The 19119-nt window shown below is 32.8% G+C and overlaps 3 protein-coding genes across 12 annotated transcripts; 1 reads left to right on the top strand and 2 right to left on the bottom strand.

Moving 5' to 3' along the window:
- Positions 1–2107: 2107 nt before the first annotated feature.
- Positions 2108–5111, bottom strand: LOC114169675 (cyanogenic beta-glucosidase-like). Its single transcript, XM_028054934.1, has 13 exons — positions 4921–5111; positions 4750–4819; positions 4555–4613; positions 4386–4461; positions 4226–4303; positions 4046–4133; positions 3702–3957; positions 3497–3612; positions 3194–3411; positions 3059–3090; positions 2867–2969; positions 2646–2754; positions 2108–2550 (listed from the first exon to the last, which is right to left on the bottom strand). Exons 1-13 carry the CDS (start codon positions 5089–5091, stop codon positions 2355–2357), a joined length of 1572 nt encoding a protein of 523 aa, XP_027910735.1. The 5' UTR covers positions 5092–5111; the 3' UTR covers positions 2108–2354.
- Positions 5112–9097: 3986 nt separating this feature from the next.
- Positions 9098–15163, bottom strand: LOC114169677 (protein PAM71, chloroplastic-like). 10 transcript variants are annotated; one of them, XR_003600985.1, is made up of 8 exons: positions 14384–15163; positions 13918–13988; positions 13478–13547; positions 13333–13380; positions 11596–11635; positions 10745–10891; positions 9557–9896; positions 9098–9325 (listed from the first exon to the last, which is right to left on the bottom strand). XR_003600985.1 is itself a non-coding variant. In XM_028054938.1 (7 exons), exons 1-4 carry the CDS (start codon positions 14574–14576, stop codon positions 11603–11605), a joined length of 345 nt encoding a protein of 114 aa, XP_027910739.1. In that variant the 5' UTR covers positions 14577–15113; the 3' UTR covers positions 9665–9685; positions 9807–9896; positions 10745–10888; positions 11596–11602. The 10 variants fall into 10 exon arrangements, 3 of the variants coding, with proteins under 3 accessions (XP_027910737.1, XP_027910739.1, XP_027910738.1); XR_003600986.1 differs by having other exon boundaries at positions 10745–10876; positions 14384–15162; XR_003600984.1 differs by having other exon boundaries at positions 10745–10888; positions 14384–15156.
- Positions 15164–15562: 399 nt separating this feature from the next.
- Positions 15563–18582, top strand: LOC114169676 (cyanogenic beta-glucosidase-like). The gene is made up of 13 exons (XM_028054935.1): positions 15563–15759; positions 15869–15938; positions 16075–16133; positions 16226–16301; positions 16384–16461; positions 16554–16641; positions 16730–16985; positions 17075–17190; positions 17276–17493; positions 17597–17628; positions 17718–17820; positions 17933–18041; positions 18137–18582. The coding sequence occupies exons 1-13, from the start codon at positions 15589–15591 to the stop codon at positions 18330–18332; spliced, it is 1572 nt and encodes a 523-aa protein (XP_027910736.1). The 5' UTR covers positions 15563–15588; the 3' UTR covers positions 18333–18582.
- The last annotated feature ends 537 nt before the right edge of the window (positions 18583–19119 follow it).

Below are 19119 nucleotides of genomic sequence, written 5' to 3'. Positions count from 1 at the left end.
GGGGGAGTGTACCAATGTGGTTGAAGGGACTCACCCTTGAGGGGGAGATTGTTAGGAATCCAAGTGTGAGTCTAAGTCCCACATTGACCAGAAATGAAAAAGTAGAGCACTATATAAGAATAAAGACCCATAAACCCATTGCCTTAAGGTTTTGGGTTGAGAGTGGTGTCAATGTCTTATGTGATTGAGCTCAGGTCTCATTGGTGTTGTTCTCCCCGGTGAAACCCCCTCTGTAAAACCTGACATTTACTAAATCGACTCATCTCCATCATTGGTGCAAATAGGCTCGACCTTTAACCGATTAGACATGATTTTTGATTCAATTTGTGACAACCACCTATATTAATTGGTCAGATATGAGCCACCAAGTCAGAGACTACCAAATATATGCAATCGTCACCTTCTCACATCATGAGGCCGCCACTTACCAGACCACTACCTTCCCATCATTGCGTTGCCATAATCACTAACTCATTCCTCTCCATCCCAAACCCTAATTCTGTTTATCAACATTCATCAATGTCAATAATGTTTATCCACTTGAGCGCATTTTGTGAACATTCTTTAATTGCTACTAATGGAAATGACAATATTCATGAATGTTTAGAATTACAATTAACTCATGCAAACAGTTAATATTCACTATTGAAATTGAATTAATTCCGGATGCAAAAGATTTCCCTTGCTTATGAAAAATCTTATATCAAGAAAACAAACATTGATATAAAAAACATACCCATTTAAACACTTTTATTTTAAAATCATAAACACTTATTTTTCACTAAAATATGTTTTAAACAGATTTGGATGAAGCAATGATTTTGTAGGACACTAAAATGCGGGTTTAAAGTTCCGTAAAGAAAACGTTTCACCCGCTCTTTGCCTTTTCCATGCAACTTCGTGCGGAAATGACTCAAGACATTCCCTTTTTCAAAATATGCGTCGTCTTTGACCATTCAAATTACTACTAATACTTTTGTTTTCTTGCTAAAAACATTTCTTACATACGTTGAACAATGCCACCATTGTTGATATTCAAATTCACCGGGAAAACGTCGAAAAAGTTAACAATAATATATAGTAATTTTACACAAAGTTTAGTCTTTTTTTTTTATAATTTTCCATCTTTGAGCGTGCAGCTCAATACATGGTTAAATAACTTAAATAAATGAGAAAAAAGTTTAGTCAGTCTTTCAAGTCAACATTATTCTGCGTTATATTATAAAATAAATTGACGAGATATACAATAAGTATTTATATATAAGTTATTTAGCTTAATTAAATTTTAATAATTTAAGGATTTCAAATCTCTCATAACTTTTGTTCATTCGAGAGATGCATGATAGAGCACTTCAAAATAAAGAAGAAGAAAAAAATTCTTATATCTGATATTTACATGTACAAAGTATTGGCGCAAAAATAATTATATAAAAAGACAACAAGAAGAAAATAGTAAAATAAACGATATCATTTAAATAATATTGTCTAAAACAATCAATGATGTTGACTGCGGTTTTCCTGTAAAGAAATCAATTTGTGATTGTTCAAAACAAATAGCATACCTACAAAAAAAAACAAACATCCCTACAACACAAGAAATAACCATGTTGGTTTTTTTTTTTTTTTTTTATGTAGCCAAATGAAAATTTAGGTTTAGGGTTTTTTTTTTTTTTATCGTTAGCTGAAAATTTCATCGTATCCTCCACATTAGGGACACTCATTTCTACGCTTATAAGAATACTCTTATATAGTCCCGTACTCCAATCAGACTAATAAGCATAACTTAGCAAACTATGTATGAAGCGGATCAAAGCATCTGATCAAATACAAACCACTAAACCAACTAAAATTACATTGCACACATTCACAATTTTTTAATTTCGTTGACTATTTTAATCCAACATTCAAAATTTTATATATAATAATATACTTATAAATTATTGTTATATATATATAAATATATATATATATATATATATATATATATATATATATATATATATATATATATATATATATATATATATATATATATATATATATATATATAGAGAGAGAGAGAGAGAGAGAGAGATATGATGGAGATGGTAATTAAATGACAACTTTATAATAACAATATAATGTGTCTCTTTCATTCTGACTGTATTACCAACAGATGTACAAAATGTATGTATCTGTAAGTCCAAATGTATATATAGGACTTTAAAATTACAATCAAAGACTAATCAAAGAAAGAAAGAATTACAATCAAAGAATCTCTATTTGTAAGACCTGTCTGTATATTTTTTTTAGAATAAAAGAATATGAATTAGTTAGAAAATAATTTAAATTGAATGAATTTAATAGTAAGTATCTTATTTGCTAGAGGCATAAAGTCTGGTTTCTTTCTTGAGGAAGTTCTTGTACCACATTGCCGATAGTTTTGGATATCTTTTCAAACCATTTTTGTAATCTATGAAGACCATTCCGAATCGTGAAGTGTAGCCCGAAGACCACTCAAAATTGTCGAAGAAAGACCACACGTAGTATCCCTTCACATTTGCTCCATTCCTATAATATAACAAAGAATAAATGAAATGAATATAAATTAAAAATTCTTAGTATAAGATCAAATTGTTAGTATTATAAAAGCAAATATTACTTACCTAATTGCGGATAGAAGATAATAGAGATGACGATAGTGATAATCGATTCTGAAAGTGTCCATAAGAGATTCTTCAAGTGATAAGGAGGGTTCATTGTACTCATTTACACCTATAAAAGTGAAGAAGAATAGGTCAAAAAAAAGTATGATGCACATTGAATTTATAACAAGGGAGAGAAACTGAAACTGATGTATGCAGAAGTATGAAGAAATGATATTTACCATTCTCTGTGATGTAAATCAAAGGATTGTTGTATTTATCCTTGGTATATAACAAGAGATCACGAATTCCTCTTGGATAAACGTATAACCAATCAGAAGCAATCTGCAGAAGATTAAAAAGAATGTTAATTTTACATTTTATAAGATTGAAGTAGTAGTTTTATGTCTTAATAATAGGGGGTATAGAAGTACCTTGATTCCAATAGGTTTTCCATCGCGTTCAACTGGAATCAATCAAAAACAGAAAAACACAACTTATTGTTAGTCATGATGATCACATTCAACAAAACTGATAGAATGATATAGAATGTTAGAAAAAGTGCTCACATGCAGCAGTGACAAGAGAATCGGTTATGTAGCTAGGGTTGGCATTGCTGAGTTGAGGTGCATCAGAGGAATAAGTTGTAGAGTAATAGTTTAGGCCAATAAAATCGAATGAACCGATGAGTTGTCTAGCTTGATCTGCAGTAAACTTTGGCAACCTTGTTCTCACAAGTGATCTCATACTTTTTGGATAGTCTCCGGAAGTTAATGGATCCATAAACCTGAAATCATTGAGCATTCAGATAAGTGTTTTATTCATAGTTATTAGGATATGCAAGCAAAGTTGGATAGTTATCAAAGTCTTACCATCCATACATGAAGTCAATTGCTCTCTCAGCAGCCTTTTGATCAGCTTTGGTATCTCTGAGTGGCAGAAACCAATTAGCCACCAAAGTTATGCCTATCACACCCTCTTGAGATGTCTGCATATAATGTTATTCAAATATTAAAACAACCTTCGACAATGTGGCAAATATTATAACATATAGCTAAAAATTTAAGAATGACTAACCTGATACTTGGCCTTGTAGAGACGCACAGCTGCTGCATGAGCAAGAAGTTGGTGATGTGTGACCAGATATGGCTCGGTTGAAGAATCACCACCAGTGCAATTTGAATTCATCCATGCAGAACAGCGACCTGGTGCCATTTCTCCACTTGCATACCCATTCTGACTGTAACTCCAGGGTTCATTCAATGTAACCCAATACTTCACCCTATCACCAAATTCCTTGAAGCAAAGTTCTGCATAATCTCGAAAGTCCTTTCTGAAGAACAAAAATATATGTTTGCTTGTCAGATTATATTCTTATTATACTGTTGTTAAACCAATTATATATTAGAATTTAAACTTACACTATCAGTGGACTTAGAAAGCCACCATACTCATCTTCCAATGCTTGGGGAAGATCCCAATGAAAAAGAGTCACAAATGGTTTTATACCTGTGCACGGTTGTTAACATTTAATTAATAATCATCATCAAATATTATAACATTAAAGTCCAAGTACCATAGAATTTAAGTCAAATTCTAACCATTAGCCACCAGCTCATTGATAAGGTTGTTGTAATAGTTTATTCCTTCTTGATTTATTCCTCCACTCAGCTTTCCTTCTGTAAATATAGTTTAATAAAAAGGGTTAGGTTAAGTCAAAAGATGAAAAACTTAGTCATTAACTACGACAAATTAACTTACTGGGGAGAATCCTTGACCAAGATATGGAAAATCTGTATGAATCCAGATTCACATCCTTCATCATTTTAACATCTTCCTGCAGACACAGAAAAATATGTTATATTATGAACACCAATAACTGTATCTTTTGTTGAAACAGAAATAAAAAAAAGGAATGCTGTGATCAAACCTTGTAATGATGGTATGAGTCAATGGCCACGTCTCCGTTGCTTCTATCCTGAATCTTAGCTGCATTTGAATAATTAAAAATTAATTAGCACTAGCACATATATTTTGTTTATTGTTTAAGATAAAAATATCATATTTGCTTCCCATTAGTTCTTTGATCTGTTTGTAGTGTGGAGAATCGGAGAGAGTGAGTTACCTGGATATTTATGTGTGAAAGTATCCCAAACACTTTCTCCTTTACCACCTTCCATTGCTGCACCTTCGAACTATATATATGACAAACATAAACGAAATCAAAATCTCATTCAAGAAAGTGATTCAGTTGGTAGATAGATGTATATATTGAAAAATCCCTTTATATATATACCTGGTAGGAAGAAGATCCAGCTCCAAATATGAATCCTTGAGGGAAAGTGTTTCGATTGATTGAAATGTCAATAGTTGGTGAAACTGAAACTGTTTCATGGGATGTAACGTTGGAAGATCTAACAAGAAGAAGAGCAAAGAGAGCCAGAAAGAGAGAGCTGTAGAAGGCCATGTTATTTTTCTTAGACGTTTGATGCTGTTTTGTGAGTGCTTCTCTGCTCCTTAAATATATGAAGGAATACCAACTACCTACCACCTTCCTACTTTTGACCAGTTGATTTCATAATAATATAAAATATATACTATTTTTGACTTAGAGGAGTGACTGAACTTGTACTTAGTTTGTTCCATAAAACTATTATTAAAGAACTTCTCCCACGTTTTAATTCTTTCGTCCCTTTTTCCAGTGAAGTTGAATATCAAAATTGGCGGCTATATTTTATGCACCAATCTTCTAACAGGAAAACACAACTTTTATACCCTGGTTTTCTTCATATTTCTTTTGGGAGAGACAAAACAGTGTTTTTATAAGGGGATGCCTGTCATGTTCTCAACGGGAAGTCCATTATATAACTTAGAAAATAAACTACTAAGAAATTTATCCCAGACTTAATTACTAATAAGTGTTTTGTCATTGAAGATAATTGTTTTGCGGTTATGATTTCACATGTGTTTGCTTTGATTCCATATGTATTTTCAGTTTTGTATATATTCATGTACCCTTCTCTTATTTCAACATGCTTACATGTCGTTTTAAAAAAAAAAATTATTGGATAATACGTCTTGAAAAGTCTTGCATCGTCTTAAATAAGCTAGGGACTGAGTTCTTGGTGACTATATAATGGACTCTAAGTTTATAATATTTCTTTCCCCACTCAAAAATATTTTAAGTTTGTATTTAATTTTTCTTATACTCTTGTAGTAGAATGTTGTGGGGTTCGAGTTAAATTCTTGCTTTGAAAAATATAAGTGTATTTAAGGTCAAAAGGCATGAGAGGGCAGTCTATCTACTGTACAAATTTTTACATAGTGTTATTATTTGGTTTCCATTAGACAAAGCTTGTGATTTATTGTGTTCCTTGTTTTTATCTTATTTCTTTATTAATAGTGTGATTTTTTGGGGTAAAGACTGTAATGTTCTTAATTGATGATGTGTTTTTCTAACAAGTGGTATCAAGAGCTATGGTTTGGTATGATTTTTTTCTTAGTATGCTTTGTGGTTGCAACTTAGTTTGATCTTTCACATCAGAAAATATTACTTTCTTGTTGTTGGAGAATCACCCTTGTTTGTTGAATTTGAAATGAAAAATTTGATGGAAGGATTTCTAGCGTTGTCTTGGCATGGTGAATTAACAACCAGGTTTGTGGAGGTGCAAGGATTGTGATTCGCATTGGTTTATAGAGGAGTTCGCGTTTTCTAACGAGTGTGCTTTTGGACTTGCAGAAGAGGTTGTTGTCGCATGGGTCGATGAGTGATGCATAATGGAGATCTGATCTGTGTGAGTTGTGGTTTGCAACATGTGCATGGAGATCTTGTTGCGGTTTTCTAGAAAGTGTTTTTTCGTTTACAGATCTTGTTTGTGCGGTGTAGCTTGCAGATCTGGGCTTGGATGGAGTGCTGTTAAAATCAGATCTGTCTAATCACCTTAACCACAAGGGGATCTGAATTGATTAATAGGTTTTTATTGGTTTAAGATGAATCTTGGAAAGATCTTTAGGTTTTAAAGCTCAATTAATCAATTACACAGTTCTGGGTTAATGGACTGTTTAAATCAATCAAGAAGGATTAAGAGAGAGAAGAAGGAATCAAGACACACAATTTATACTGGTTCGATTCAAGACGAATCTACATCCAGTCTTCTCCTAAGTAACACACTTAGGAGGATTCCACTAAACAGAAAGGTTCCAAGAATTACAAGCACACCTATGTAATTCTAACCCCCAAAATCCAAGAACTTGATTCAACAATCAAGAACTCCCCCTAGGAGCAATGCATCCACACAATTGCACCTAGGTCCACACTTCAAACACTGAAGCAACTGTAATAAAAAATACAGAAAGCAAAACAAGAAACGAATACACCTAAGTTGTGCAGATTTGACTTGATGCTCCTTGAATCAAGCAAGATCCATCATGGTAGAATCAACCATCAATTCTTCTTGGATCTGTACTTGAGTTATCTTGCAGAATCTTCTAAAACTTTGTGTCTCTCAGATGGCTCTATCTCAGATGAAAACTGCGTGATCTTTCTGATTTTTCCAGACCCAAAACAGATTCCAAAACAGCTTTTATACAAAGGTTTTTGCTGTCACTAATTCGATTAGCAATTTACCTAATCGATTATCGTGAGTATATTTTCACTTACTTTGTACAATACTCACAGCTAATCCATTAGTTAAAGAACTAATCATATGCAGAATTACACAGCAGGCCTGAAATACATTTGATAAAGAGAAGCTAATTGCCTAATGCATATCCTAACTGGACCAAGCTATGTTTTATCCTAGATCAGTAGACATCATCAAAATTGTTCTTCATTTACGGATGAAAGGCTCCCCCTTTCAACAAGTGCCGCTTGGAAGTTCAATGGTTTTTGTTGTGGTGGAAGGTGGTAGAGGTGCATGGGTGATAAATGTCTGCACAACATCCAATTTGTATAACAAATTAGACACTTATCTTAGGTTTAAAAGTAATTTTCTCAAGAAAATATGTCTTCTTTTGTTCAAACATCATGCCTCCAACTTTGTGGGATGATAAATGAGGAATCTTACCAACATGTCACTCTTTTGCAGGAAAACAAATAAAAAAGGTATCTAGTGGTTGAGCCACGATAACCCAGCTTAGCCACAATAGTTGAAGATACAAAATACAGAACACAGTCAAAAGTCCTGCTGCTGAGCCAACAAAATGTTGGTAAGCCATAGACTTGGAAGTAGACCAGAGATGAAAGGAAATCAATGAATTCAATGACAGAGGTATCTACACACTAATATGGACTTTGGGTTAAGCTCAAACAAAAAGAAAATCCAGGACGTAAAGATTGTGTGGTTGAGCCTGGGAAAACTGGCTCAGCACCGCCCATACTAGGTTATAAAACAGTGACCCCTCCCCCTATTAAGGACAGGTAGATCTGTAGAGAATAGGTCTCTCGTTTACTCTTTCTTCCCAAAATTTTCATAGATAATTGTATAGGGGAAAAGAGGAATGGGTGGTTATAACTAGAGAAGATCAATGCTCACCATGAGTGACTAAGAAGTTAAAGAGGCAAAGTTATTTGTAATTGAATTCCCTTTCTTTTATGATGAATTTCTAATTTATCTCTATCTAAGATTATTTGGCTGCAAGTTGTTTAGTTAAGTTGTGATATTTTAACTGATTTAAACCAAGTTGGAAAACTAATTTGAATTGTGGTCCAACAAAACTTGCGAGACTTGTATTGGTGTTAAACTAAGTATTCATGTATTTTGTGCTTTAGGTCATGTTTTCTTCTTCAATATACTATACTATCAAAATACTATCAAAGTTGAGAGTAAGATTTGAAACTAAAAAGCACGTTAAAGTATTTTTCATAAGAATTTTCATGGCAATAAATGAAGGGTAGTCATTGTTTTCTATTCCGTATTAGTAACAACTTCCCGTTGAGAACATGACAGGCACACTACAAAAAAAAAGCTAAATTTCGGAGGTTTTAATTTCGTTTAGCAGAGGTTTTTACCCTCCACAAAATAATTTGCAGGGGTTTTTCAAACCTCCACAGATAGGTTCCCCACAAGTTATTTGTGGAGGTTTTCTACAACCCCTGGTACCAAGTTTATATTGTGGAAGTTTTTTAATGGAGGGTTATAACCTCTCCTATTCATTACTATTATTTTGTGGAGGTTTTAAAACCTCCTTTATTTCCATAAACCTATTTGATTCCAAAACTCCTATTTTTCATTTTTTTTTGTAGGGGTTAATACCCTCCTCAATTTGAGGATTATAAAACTTATTTCGTTTGTATTATTTAATTTGTGGATTTATTACTGTATTTTTCTAGCATTATTCAAATCTCATAAAAAACAATATTTTGTTTGTAATTAGAATTTCCTACTATACTTGAGAATGTATGTCACCATTTGAGGTACTTATATTTTTATATCAACAATATTTTTTTTGTAAACTTCAATCAAATACTTCAACCAAAGTGCTCAAATATATATCATTAGAACTTTTGATTCTCAAAATCAACATATTAACATAAAAGCAATTTAAATTGAAACAATTACAACTTAATCCATACTTACTCAAAGTTCATAATACACTAAAATAGTTTCATCCTAAAAAACATCAACACCCTAAATGTTGCTACCACCAGATGATCCTCTTGTACCCATAGAAGACTCAGGCTCATTTGCATCACCAGTTTGCTGAAATTATAAAAGATAAATATTAGCTGCAAGAAGGACGTCAACCCCAAATCATGAAATCAACATGCATATACTAAAATAGTTTATTACTAGATCATTGACCTGCACAAAAATCATGATTATTTGGTTTCGATGATTAACTCACACAGATACATTATAATTCTTGTATCAAAAATCACATCACAAATAAGTACCAAGATAATTAGTTTCCAAAGGCTGGACATAACTTACTTGTGGTTGAGGATCAAAGAAGGCAGTTAATTCATCAGGGATCTTTCCTTCCTTCGTTATCATGTAGGCTTTTAGTGCACCCAAGATGGTTTGAATTTGGGATTCTAAATTAGTGTATTTCTGTTGCCACTGATCAGAAGATGTTGATGATGTGGCAGCACTAGATGAAGCAATGCTTAAATCCTTAAAGAATGCATGGGAGAACTGTACCAATTCCTTAAAGAATCATGGTTTATTGAAACTTAATTACCTTCTCAGAAGTGACTACCAAATATTGCTCCTTCAATTTCATATTAATGAGAACTCACTAATTTGTGATTCCTGTTTATGAAAATCCATACTGCACCAAATAAAAAGAACGCATAAATTACAAATCAGAATTAAACAAAATTTAGGCACCAAACAAATGTTGTTTAAGAACTCAAGGTATTATAAAGTACTTTTCAAGATAAAGTAACAGAAGATCAGATAGCATAAAAGTCTTAATGTTTCTTAGGTATGCAGGTTTAAGGAAAGAAGATGGGATCTTAAGCAATTAGTTGGGTCTGGTGGAATGCCATCATCTCATTCAGCTACTGTCACTACTCTTGCATCTGCCATTGGGTTGCAAGAAGGCTTTGAAAGACCTCTTTTTGCTATTTCCTTGGTTTTCGCTTATACTGTATGATTTCTCCCTTTACTTCTTCACATAAATCAACACTCAATATCTCTTTGCTTAATGTTTTATTTACTAATGATTTTTTCAAAGTCAGAATTCTAACATTGACCTTCATGACTATTTCACTTCATCAACATTGATGCGGTGATAGTCTTTTTCTCTTTGATAACTTAACTTACCTTTCTCTAATGGACTTTGCACCTTAATACAATTTATGGATAGCTTTTTCTGCGCTCCAACTTTCAATAAAGAAACTAATTACAAAAGAAGAGTCTAAATTAAAAGTCTAATCCATTAAGAGAGAGCCTCAACACTTATCAACTAGTTTACTTTACTCAATGTAATGTTTCAAACAATTAAGGGTTCAATGCTATTTATAAGATGTGTGAGAATACTAGGAACCATGAGTTGTGAATGAAGTAAATGATTATACACTATAAATAAGAATTTAATTTGGCTGATTGTGTTAAAAAAATATGATTAATGAGTTACAATAGTTATGGCTACATATATTTATTGGAAAAAGTTACCCCTCAAGTAGCCATGTCAGCACTGGGAGAAGCAGCCGTGTCAACATAATAACACTCAGTGGAAAGCCAATAAAAGGTGCAGAACCAAATGGAAATGGTGCTGCAATTTGTCCACTCCAGAAAGTTCTACAACTGCACAAAAATCTGCTAAACACCACAAGAACATGAAGAAGAAGAAAATACTCAATGATGGAGGCTACAACAAAAATGATCTGGTACACTTTTTTTGTATGATTGGAGTGATGCATGTGTAAGTATATATAATATGGTGGATGATTATTACTATATCATGCTGCTTAATCATAATATCACGTGACCAAATGAGAGCAGAATGAAACCAGAAACAGAAACATTTTTTAGATCAATCTCTAATGTTTGTCTCTATATATGAAAGTGAAACCCTTAGCACATTCACACATTTCACAGAGCCCTCATTTTATCTAATTAGATAGTTTAGTGAATATGAAGTTGTTTAGTTTAGTTTAGAGCTAGTTAGAGATAGAAAATTAGTTTTATTTTACTTGCTTTGTTTTGCTGCAGTTTTAGTTTTGGTGTTTTTTGTTTCATAAGTGCATTTTTTTATTTTGCTGTTATAATTCTAGAGAGTAGATAATTTTAATAATAGTTTCTAAAGGGCAATTTAGGTTTGTTATCATTGTTATAATAGTGTTTTGTAAGTTTTAGTATTAGAATATACATTAGAACAGTTTTTAAATTTTCTGCATAATAATATAGGCCACACAAATGGTAGTTGTTCTTCTATGTAGGCCACACAAATAATGCTAGTTTTAATAATATAGGCCACATAAACATGACAAATGACAAATGAATAAAGAGATAGAGAATAAAACCAGGATGCTAGTTGAGATTAGGTGATGAGTCCATTGACAGCTGCAAGTAAAAACAAAAATGAAGAAACACATTAATTGACCATAAGTGATACTCTTAGAAACACATTGTGAGCATTCTGGACCACCAACGAAACAAGTTTTGTTGATGAATTTTTGGGATTTAATTCACCAAAGAATAGTGAGAAACACATAACTGAAATAGTTTAATGAATTCCTGTATGAAAAACACACAACATGGTTTTTTTTGTACATACAAAGGAATTAAAAGGGGAAGAAAAAGAGAAGATGAAACCTATGATTTTGTTAATCAGACACAATACCGAGTTCTTTGAAATTGTTTTGAGTAAAGTTAATCGAAATGTAATATATATGTGTATCACTTTTATTAAAAGGTAACACTGGTTGTGAGTTGGGGGGGGGGGGGTCGGATATGATTATAACCATTTGTCAATTCATGCATGGACATGTACTCTCAAACCTGACATTATTTTGAGCTCAAAATTTCTAAACAGGGGTCAAATGAAGGAATTTCATGTATATTGCTAAACAACTTCCAACAGCCTTGCCATTTGGATTAACTTGACGCGTCTAATTTAGAAAATGAACACATGAAATATATATGTCCCTTTGATAAGTTTTCCATTTTGCTAAAAAATTTGTAAGAAATCATCAACTCCTTTTTCATACTATTTATTAAAATAATTAATTAATAGTCCTGTATTTGAAATATTTTCATACATTTACTCTTACAATCTAAATTATTCTTACACAGCCAGCCAGAGCCAGAGCCAACCTGCAAGTCAATATGTTCGTTTGTGAAAGAAGATGAACAAGTGGGTGTTTAAATTGTTCCATAGTCTCACTTTCTTTACTTTAAATTTTGCAATGCAACTTATATATATATATATATATATATATATATATATATATATATATATATATATATATATATATATATCAGACTTCATATTCATACTTCAGGAAACATATGTGAAAGGAAAGTATTGAGAATTTACACATCATCTCCAAATCTTAGAATACAATTTATATATCTATTAGACAATTCATTTATTTTATGAAATCTAACTTAAATAATTACAATTAATATAAATCTAATGAATGGATGACTCTGTTGCTACTATGATGTAACATATATGTTACAATGATAAGAATCGATAGAAAAACTTACGTGAATCATAAATTTCATCAACTTTTGTCTACGTCACCTATTTTTTTAATTTCAGTTTCAAGAACTTAATGGAAGAAAAGAATCTATCATGGAACATCAGATTAAAAGGAGGAATGGAGGGGGAAGTCTTCACTCACAAAGTGTTGCAACCAGAAAAAAATTTATTCACTTGTTAGATGCATGACACATGAAAAGCTCTGGGATTGTTTACACAACATTTTTAGGCCTATAAACCCAAAATATTTGAAGGGAATAGTATGCAATGCAAATAGATCAACAGCTACTTACATTTTATACCAATTCAAGCAAACTTTCACAACAGTCTCAAATTAACAATTAACATTTTACTAGTAATTTAAGTAAATCATTTTAAAGATCATTACTCATTTGGTTAATTATCTACTTCAGATGATAGCATGTGTAAAACCATTGAGTTTAGAACCAACTAAATCTGGTTCCAAGTAAATCTGGCTTAACAGGGAGAACCATGAGTTTAGAACCAACTAAATGCAGAATATCAGGAATGCAAGCTATACATAAGAAATTACCTTCTCTGATAAATACGTTCCAAGTAAAGAGCCCCCGAGTACAGCTAGCTGCATATAAAAGAAAATTTTAAGGATATAAGAACCTAAAGTTATTTACAATCATGTGAAACAAAAGTAAAAGACAGTCTGAAGCAATATAAATTACATGAATTAGACTCTTCCAAAACATAAGGTCTTCTCCAGATAGCATAGCCTTATTTCCGGTGCTTTACGAGCTGTTATTGTTTATTAATTTTGAGCTTGTTGTCAATATTAAATATAGATTATGAAGGAAACAAAAATATAGCTTATTAGTGTCTTAGCTGTCTTTAAACTATGGAGTAAGATGCTTTAAAATAAATTGTCAAAAAGAGCCATCTCAAAAGTGTCTGTTTTAATTATGCTTGCATTTCCTGGCTGTCAATACATTTCCTTTTTCTTTGTTGCACTTCAGTTGGAGATTTGGGTGAATCCAGTTTTCACGTACCATTGCAGAAGCTTAAACTAAATATTTTATGTTTATGTTAAACAATGCAACTGTTACAGTGAAAAAGGAAATCCCCATATTTAGCAGTTGCTTCGATTTATAACTGAAGAAGGGGTTACCAAAGTTGCAACACCATGACCCGCCAGTGCTCCAGCAATGACTCCAAAGGGAGAAGAGGCAGCTGCAAGGGCTGAAAAGTAGGGAGAAAAACAATTCAGGTTCTCTGAAGTTGAGTTCAGTGCATGACGAGATGCAAGATAACAAGTACGGGTATTTGAAACAAATGAAAATTCAACAAGAAAATTATATTAACTGAAATTGGCTGATCCAAAATAATTGATATCCAACTTTTTGCGGTCAAAGCATATAAGTTAGCTTCAAGAATTGTCAATATCAATATTTATTTATTTGTACATCAGTTTGTTTAATAGGGATTTCAGATCAAGATTTTTGTCTCCTATACTTCCAGACCAAGGAATAGCAAAATCATAAAAAGTTTGATATTAATAACGACAAAAACGATAGTTCTATGTACAGGAGTTCCATATATACTTTCAAACAAATAATTCTAACGTTAGAACTCACCAATTGTGGAGAAAAATGACTTATCACCCCATTCGGAGACAAAAACTAAGAGAAAAGTACTGGCAGCTGTGCTAGCAGTAGATAGTATTCCAGCACCATTTCCAGAAAATTCAGAAACTGCTAGCTCTGCCTGGCTAACAAAAGCAAACATTAAATTGCTGGAACACAATAAAATAATGTGAACCTCGACCATTGTGAACAAGTTCAAACTGAAGAACTAAAAACTGAGAGAATTCATGCATCGAACCCACACCAAAAGTCTCAAACCAAAAGGACCCACACCATGTCCTCTCAAAAGACCACAAGACGAAACTGGCGCGACGAAGATCGCTGCAACAGAGGCTACGACATGGCTTAATCGCGGAGCGGAATCGATTGCCACTCTGAACTTAGGTTTTCGACGAAGCTGGCGCGATGAAGACCGCGGGACGGAGCTGACGCGACGGAGACGACGCGGCGAGCTGGCGCGACGGAGACGACGCGGCAGAGCTGGCGCTACGGAGACGACGCGGCAGAGCTAGCGCGACGGAGACGGCACGGCCGAGTTGGCGCGACGAAGATCGCTGTTACAACATGGCTTAATCGCGGAGCGGAACACTCTGAAGTTAGGTTTTAGAGTGAAAGGGAAAGATTCTGATTTGGAAGGAAACACGTGATTTGGAAGAGAAGAATGTGTTGCAATTTGCGGAGGTCATTAACCTCCTAAAAATAAATAAAAATTTTCTCTATTACCAGCTTTTATAAAATCTATCATAATATATTTATATGAATTTTATTTGTAGAGGTCTTTTTAACCTCCATAAAATGACCCATGCTATATATCTTTTTTTTTTGTAGTGGCATCCCCTTATAAAAACACTGTTTTGTCTCTCCCAAAAGAAATATGAAGAAAACCAGGGTATAAAAGTTGTGTTTTCCTGTTAGAAGATTGGTGCATAAAATATAGCCGCCAATTTTGATATTCAACTTCACTGGAAAAGGGACGAAAGAATTAAAACGTGGGAGAAGTTCTTTAATAATAGTTTTATGGAACAAACTAAGTACAAGTTCAGTCACTCCTCTAAGTCAAAAATAGTATATATTTTATATTATTATGAAATCAACTGGTCAAAAGTAGGAAGGTGGTAGGTAGTTGGTATTCCTTCATATATTTAAGGAGCAGAGAAGCATTCACAGAAAAACATCAAACGTCTAAGCAAAATAACATGGCCTTCTACAGCACTCTCTTTCTGGGTCTCTTTGCTCTTCTTCTTGTTAGATCTTCCAAAGTTACATCCCATGAAACAGTTTCAGTTTCACCAACTATTGACATTTCAATCAATCGAAACACTTTCCCTCAAGGGTTCATCTTTGGAGCTGGATCTTCCTCCTACCAGGTATATATATATATATATAAAGGGATTTTTTTCAATATACATCTATCTACCAACTGAATCACTTTCTTGAATGAGATTTTGATTTCGTTTATGTTTGTCATATGTATAGTTCGAAGGTGCAGCAATGGAAGGTGGTAGAGGAGAAAGTGTTTGGGATACTTTCACTCATAAATATCCAGGTAACTCACTCTCTCCGATTCTCCACACTACAAACAGATCAAAGAACTAATGGGAAGCAAATATGATATTTTTATCTTAAACAATAAACAAAATATATGTGCTAGTGCTAATTAATTTTTAATTATTCAAATGCAGCTAAGATTCAGGATAGAAGCAACGGAGACGTGGCCATTGACTCATACCATAATTACAAGGTTTCATCACAGCATTCATTTCTTTTATTTCTGTTTCAACAAAAGATACAGTTATTGGTGTTCATAATATAACATTTTTTCTGTGTGTCCAGGAAGATGTTAAAATGATGAAGGATGTGAATCTGGATTCATACAGATTTTCCATATCTTGGTCAAGGATTCTCCCCAGTAAGTTAATTTGTCGTAGTTAATGACTAAGTTTTTCATCTTTTGACTTAACCTAACCCTTTTTATTAAACTATATTTACAGAAGGAAAGCTGAGTGGAGGAATAAATCAAGAAGGAATAAACTATTACAACAACCTTATCAATGAGCTGGTGGCTAATGGTTAGAATTTGACTTAAATTCTATGGTACTTGGACTTTAATGTTATAATATTTGATGATGATTATTAATTAAATGTTAACAACCGTGCACAGGTATAAAACCATTTGTGACTCTTTTTCATTGGGATCTTCCCCAAGCATTGGAAGATGAGTATGGTGGCTTTCTAAGTCCACTGATAGTGTAAGTTTAAATTCTAATATATAATTGGTTTAACAACAGTATAATAAGAATATAATCTGACAAGCAAACATATATTTTTGTTCTTCAGAAAGGACTTTCGAGATTATGCAGAACTTTGCTTCAAGGAATTTGGTGATAGGGTGAAGTATTGGGTTACATTGAATGAACCCTGGAGTTACAGTCAGAATGGGTATGCAAGTGGAGAAATGGCACCAGGTCGCTGTTCTGCATGGATGAATTCAAATTGCACTGGTGGTGATTCTTCAACCGAGCCATATCTGGTCACACATCACCAACTTCTTGCTCATGCAGCAGCTGTGCGTCTCTACAAGGCCAAGTATCAGGTTAGTCATTCTTAAATTTTTAGCTATATGTTATAATATTTGCCACATTGTCGAAGGTTGTTTTAATATTTGAATAACATTATATGCAGACATCTCAAGAGGGTGTGATAGGCATAACTTTGGTGGCTAATTGGTTTCTGCCACTCAGAGATACCAAAGCTGATCAAAAGGCTGCTGAGAGAGCAATTGACTTCATGTATGGATGGTAAGACTTTGATAACTATCCAACTTTGCTTGCATATCCTAATAACTATGAATAAAACACTTATCTGAATGCTCAATGATTTCAGGTTTATGGATCCATTAACTTCCGGAGACTATCCAAAAAGTATGAGATCACTTGTGAGAACAAGGTTGCCAAAGTTTACTGCAGATCAAGCTAGACAACTCATCGGTTCATTCGATTTTATTGGCCTAAACTATTACTCTACAACTTATTCCTCTGATGCACCTCAACTCAGCAATGCCAACCCTAGCTACATAACCGATTCTCTTGTCACTGCTGCATGTGAGCACTTTTTCTAACATTCTATATCATTCTATCAGTTTTGTTGAATGTGATCATCATGACTAACAATAAGTTGTGTTTTTCTGTTTTTGATTGATTCCAGTTGAACGCGATGGAAAACCTATTGGAATCAAGGTACTTCTATACCCCCTATTATTAAGACATAAAACTACTACTTCAATCTTATAAAATGTAAAATTAACATTCTTTTTAATCTTCTGCAGATTGCTTCTGATTGGTTATACGTTTATCCAAGAGGAATTCGTGATCTCTTGTTATATACCAAGGATAAATACAACAATCCTTTGATTTACATCACAGAGAATGGTAAATATCATTTCTTCATACTTCTGCATACATCAGTTTCAGTTTCTCTCCCTTGTTATAAATTCAATGTGCATCATACTTTTTTTTGACCTATTCTTCTTCACTTTTATAGGTGTAAATGAGTACAATGAACCCTCCTTATCACTTGAAGAATCTCTTATGGACACTTTCAGAATCGATTATCACTATCGTCATCTCTATTATCTTCTATCCGCAATTAGGTAAGTAATATTTGCTTTTATAATACTAACAATTTGATCTTATACTAAGAATTTTTAATTTATATTCATTTCATTTATTCTTTGTTATATTATAGGAATGGAGCAAATGTGAAGGGATACTACGTGTGGTCTTTCTTCGACAATTTTGAGTGGTCTTCGGGCTACACTTCACGATTCGGAATGGTCTTCATAGATTACAAAAATGGTTTGAAAAGATATCCAAAACTATCGGCAATGTGGTACAAGAACTTCCTCAAGAAAGAAACCAGACTTTATGCCTCTAGCAAATAAGATACTTACTATTAAATTCATTCAATTTAAATTATTTTCTAACTAATTCATATTCTTTTATTCTAAAAAAGATATACAGACAGGTCTTACAAATAGAGATTCTTTGATTGTAATTCTTTCTTTCTTTGATTAGTCTTTGATTGTAATTTTAAAGTCCTTTATATCTATACATTGGACTTACAGATACATACATTTTGTACATCTGTTGGTAATACAGTCAGAATGAAAGAGACACATTAATTTGTTATTATAAAGTTGTCATTTACCATCTCCATCATCTATCTATATATATATATATAAAAGATCTATATATAGCCAACAACGTTTCCCATTAATTGTTTGTATATATTTGTATATATATAAATATACATCTGGGTTGAAATTTTAATATATATATATATATATATATATATATATATATATATATATTATATATATATGTGTGTGTGTGTGTATGTAACCAACAAGGTTTGACATTTTCAGTTTTACTCTATTCTATAAAATTAACTTTGAGGATCAAATTTGAATTTATTTATATACTATAAATTTGTATTATCTTTAATCTATATGGGATATATGGAACCCACTTCCATCAAGGTATATATATTTTTGAATGTAATACTAGACATTAATGAATGGTCCGATAATGAGTGATCAATAGATCCAACAATAATTATTATTATTAAGATAAGCTTAAGATGACTCTGATATCATCTTAAAAAGTGACTTAAGCCTAACTCAACCTTACTAAATCGAATGACTTGTTCAATTTATTTGATTGGCATAA

This window comes from Vigna unguiculata, chromosome 11 (assembly GCF_004118075.2).
Source record: "Vigna unguiculata cultivar IT97K-499-35 chromosome 11, ASM411807v1, whole genome shotgun sequence".
Classification (NCBI taxonomy): domain Eukaryota; kingdom Viridiplantae; phylum Streptophyta; class Magnoliopsida; order Fabales; family Fabaceae; genus Vigna; species Vigna unguiculata.
Note: the sequence above shows the minus strand (reverse complement) of the source record. Positions and strands in the feature narration are given on the sequence as shown.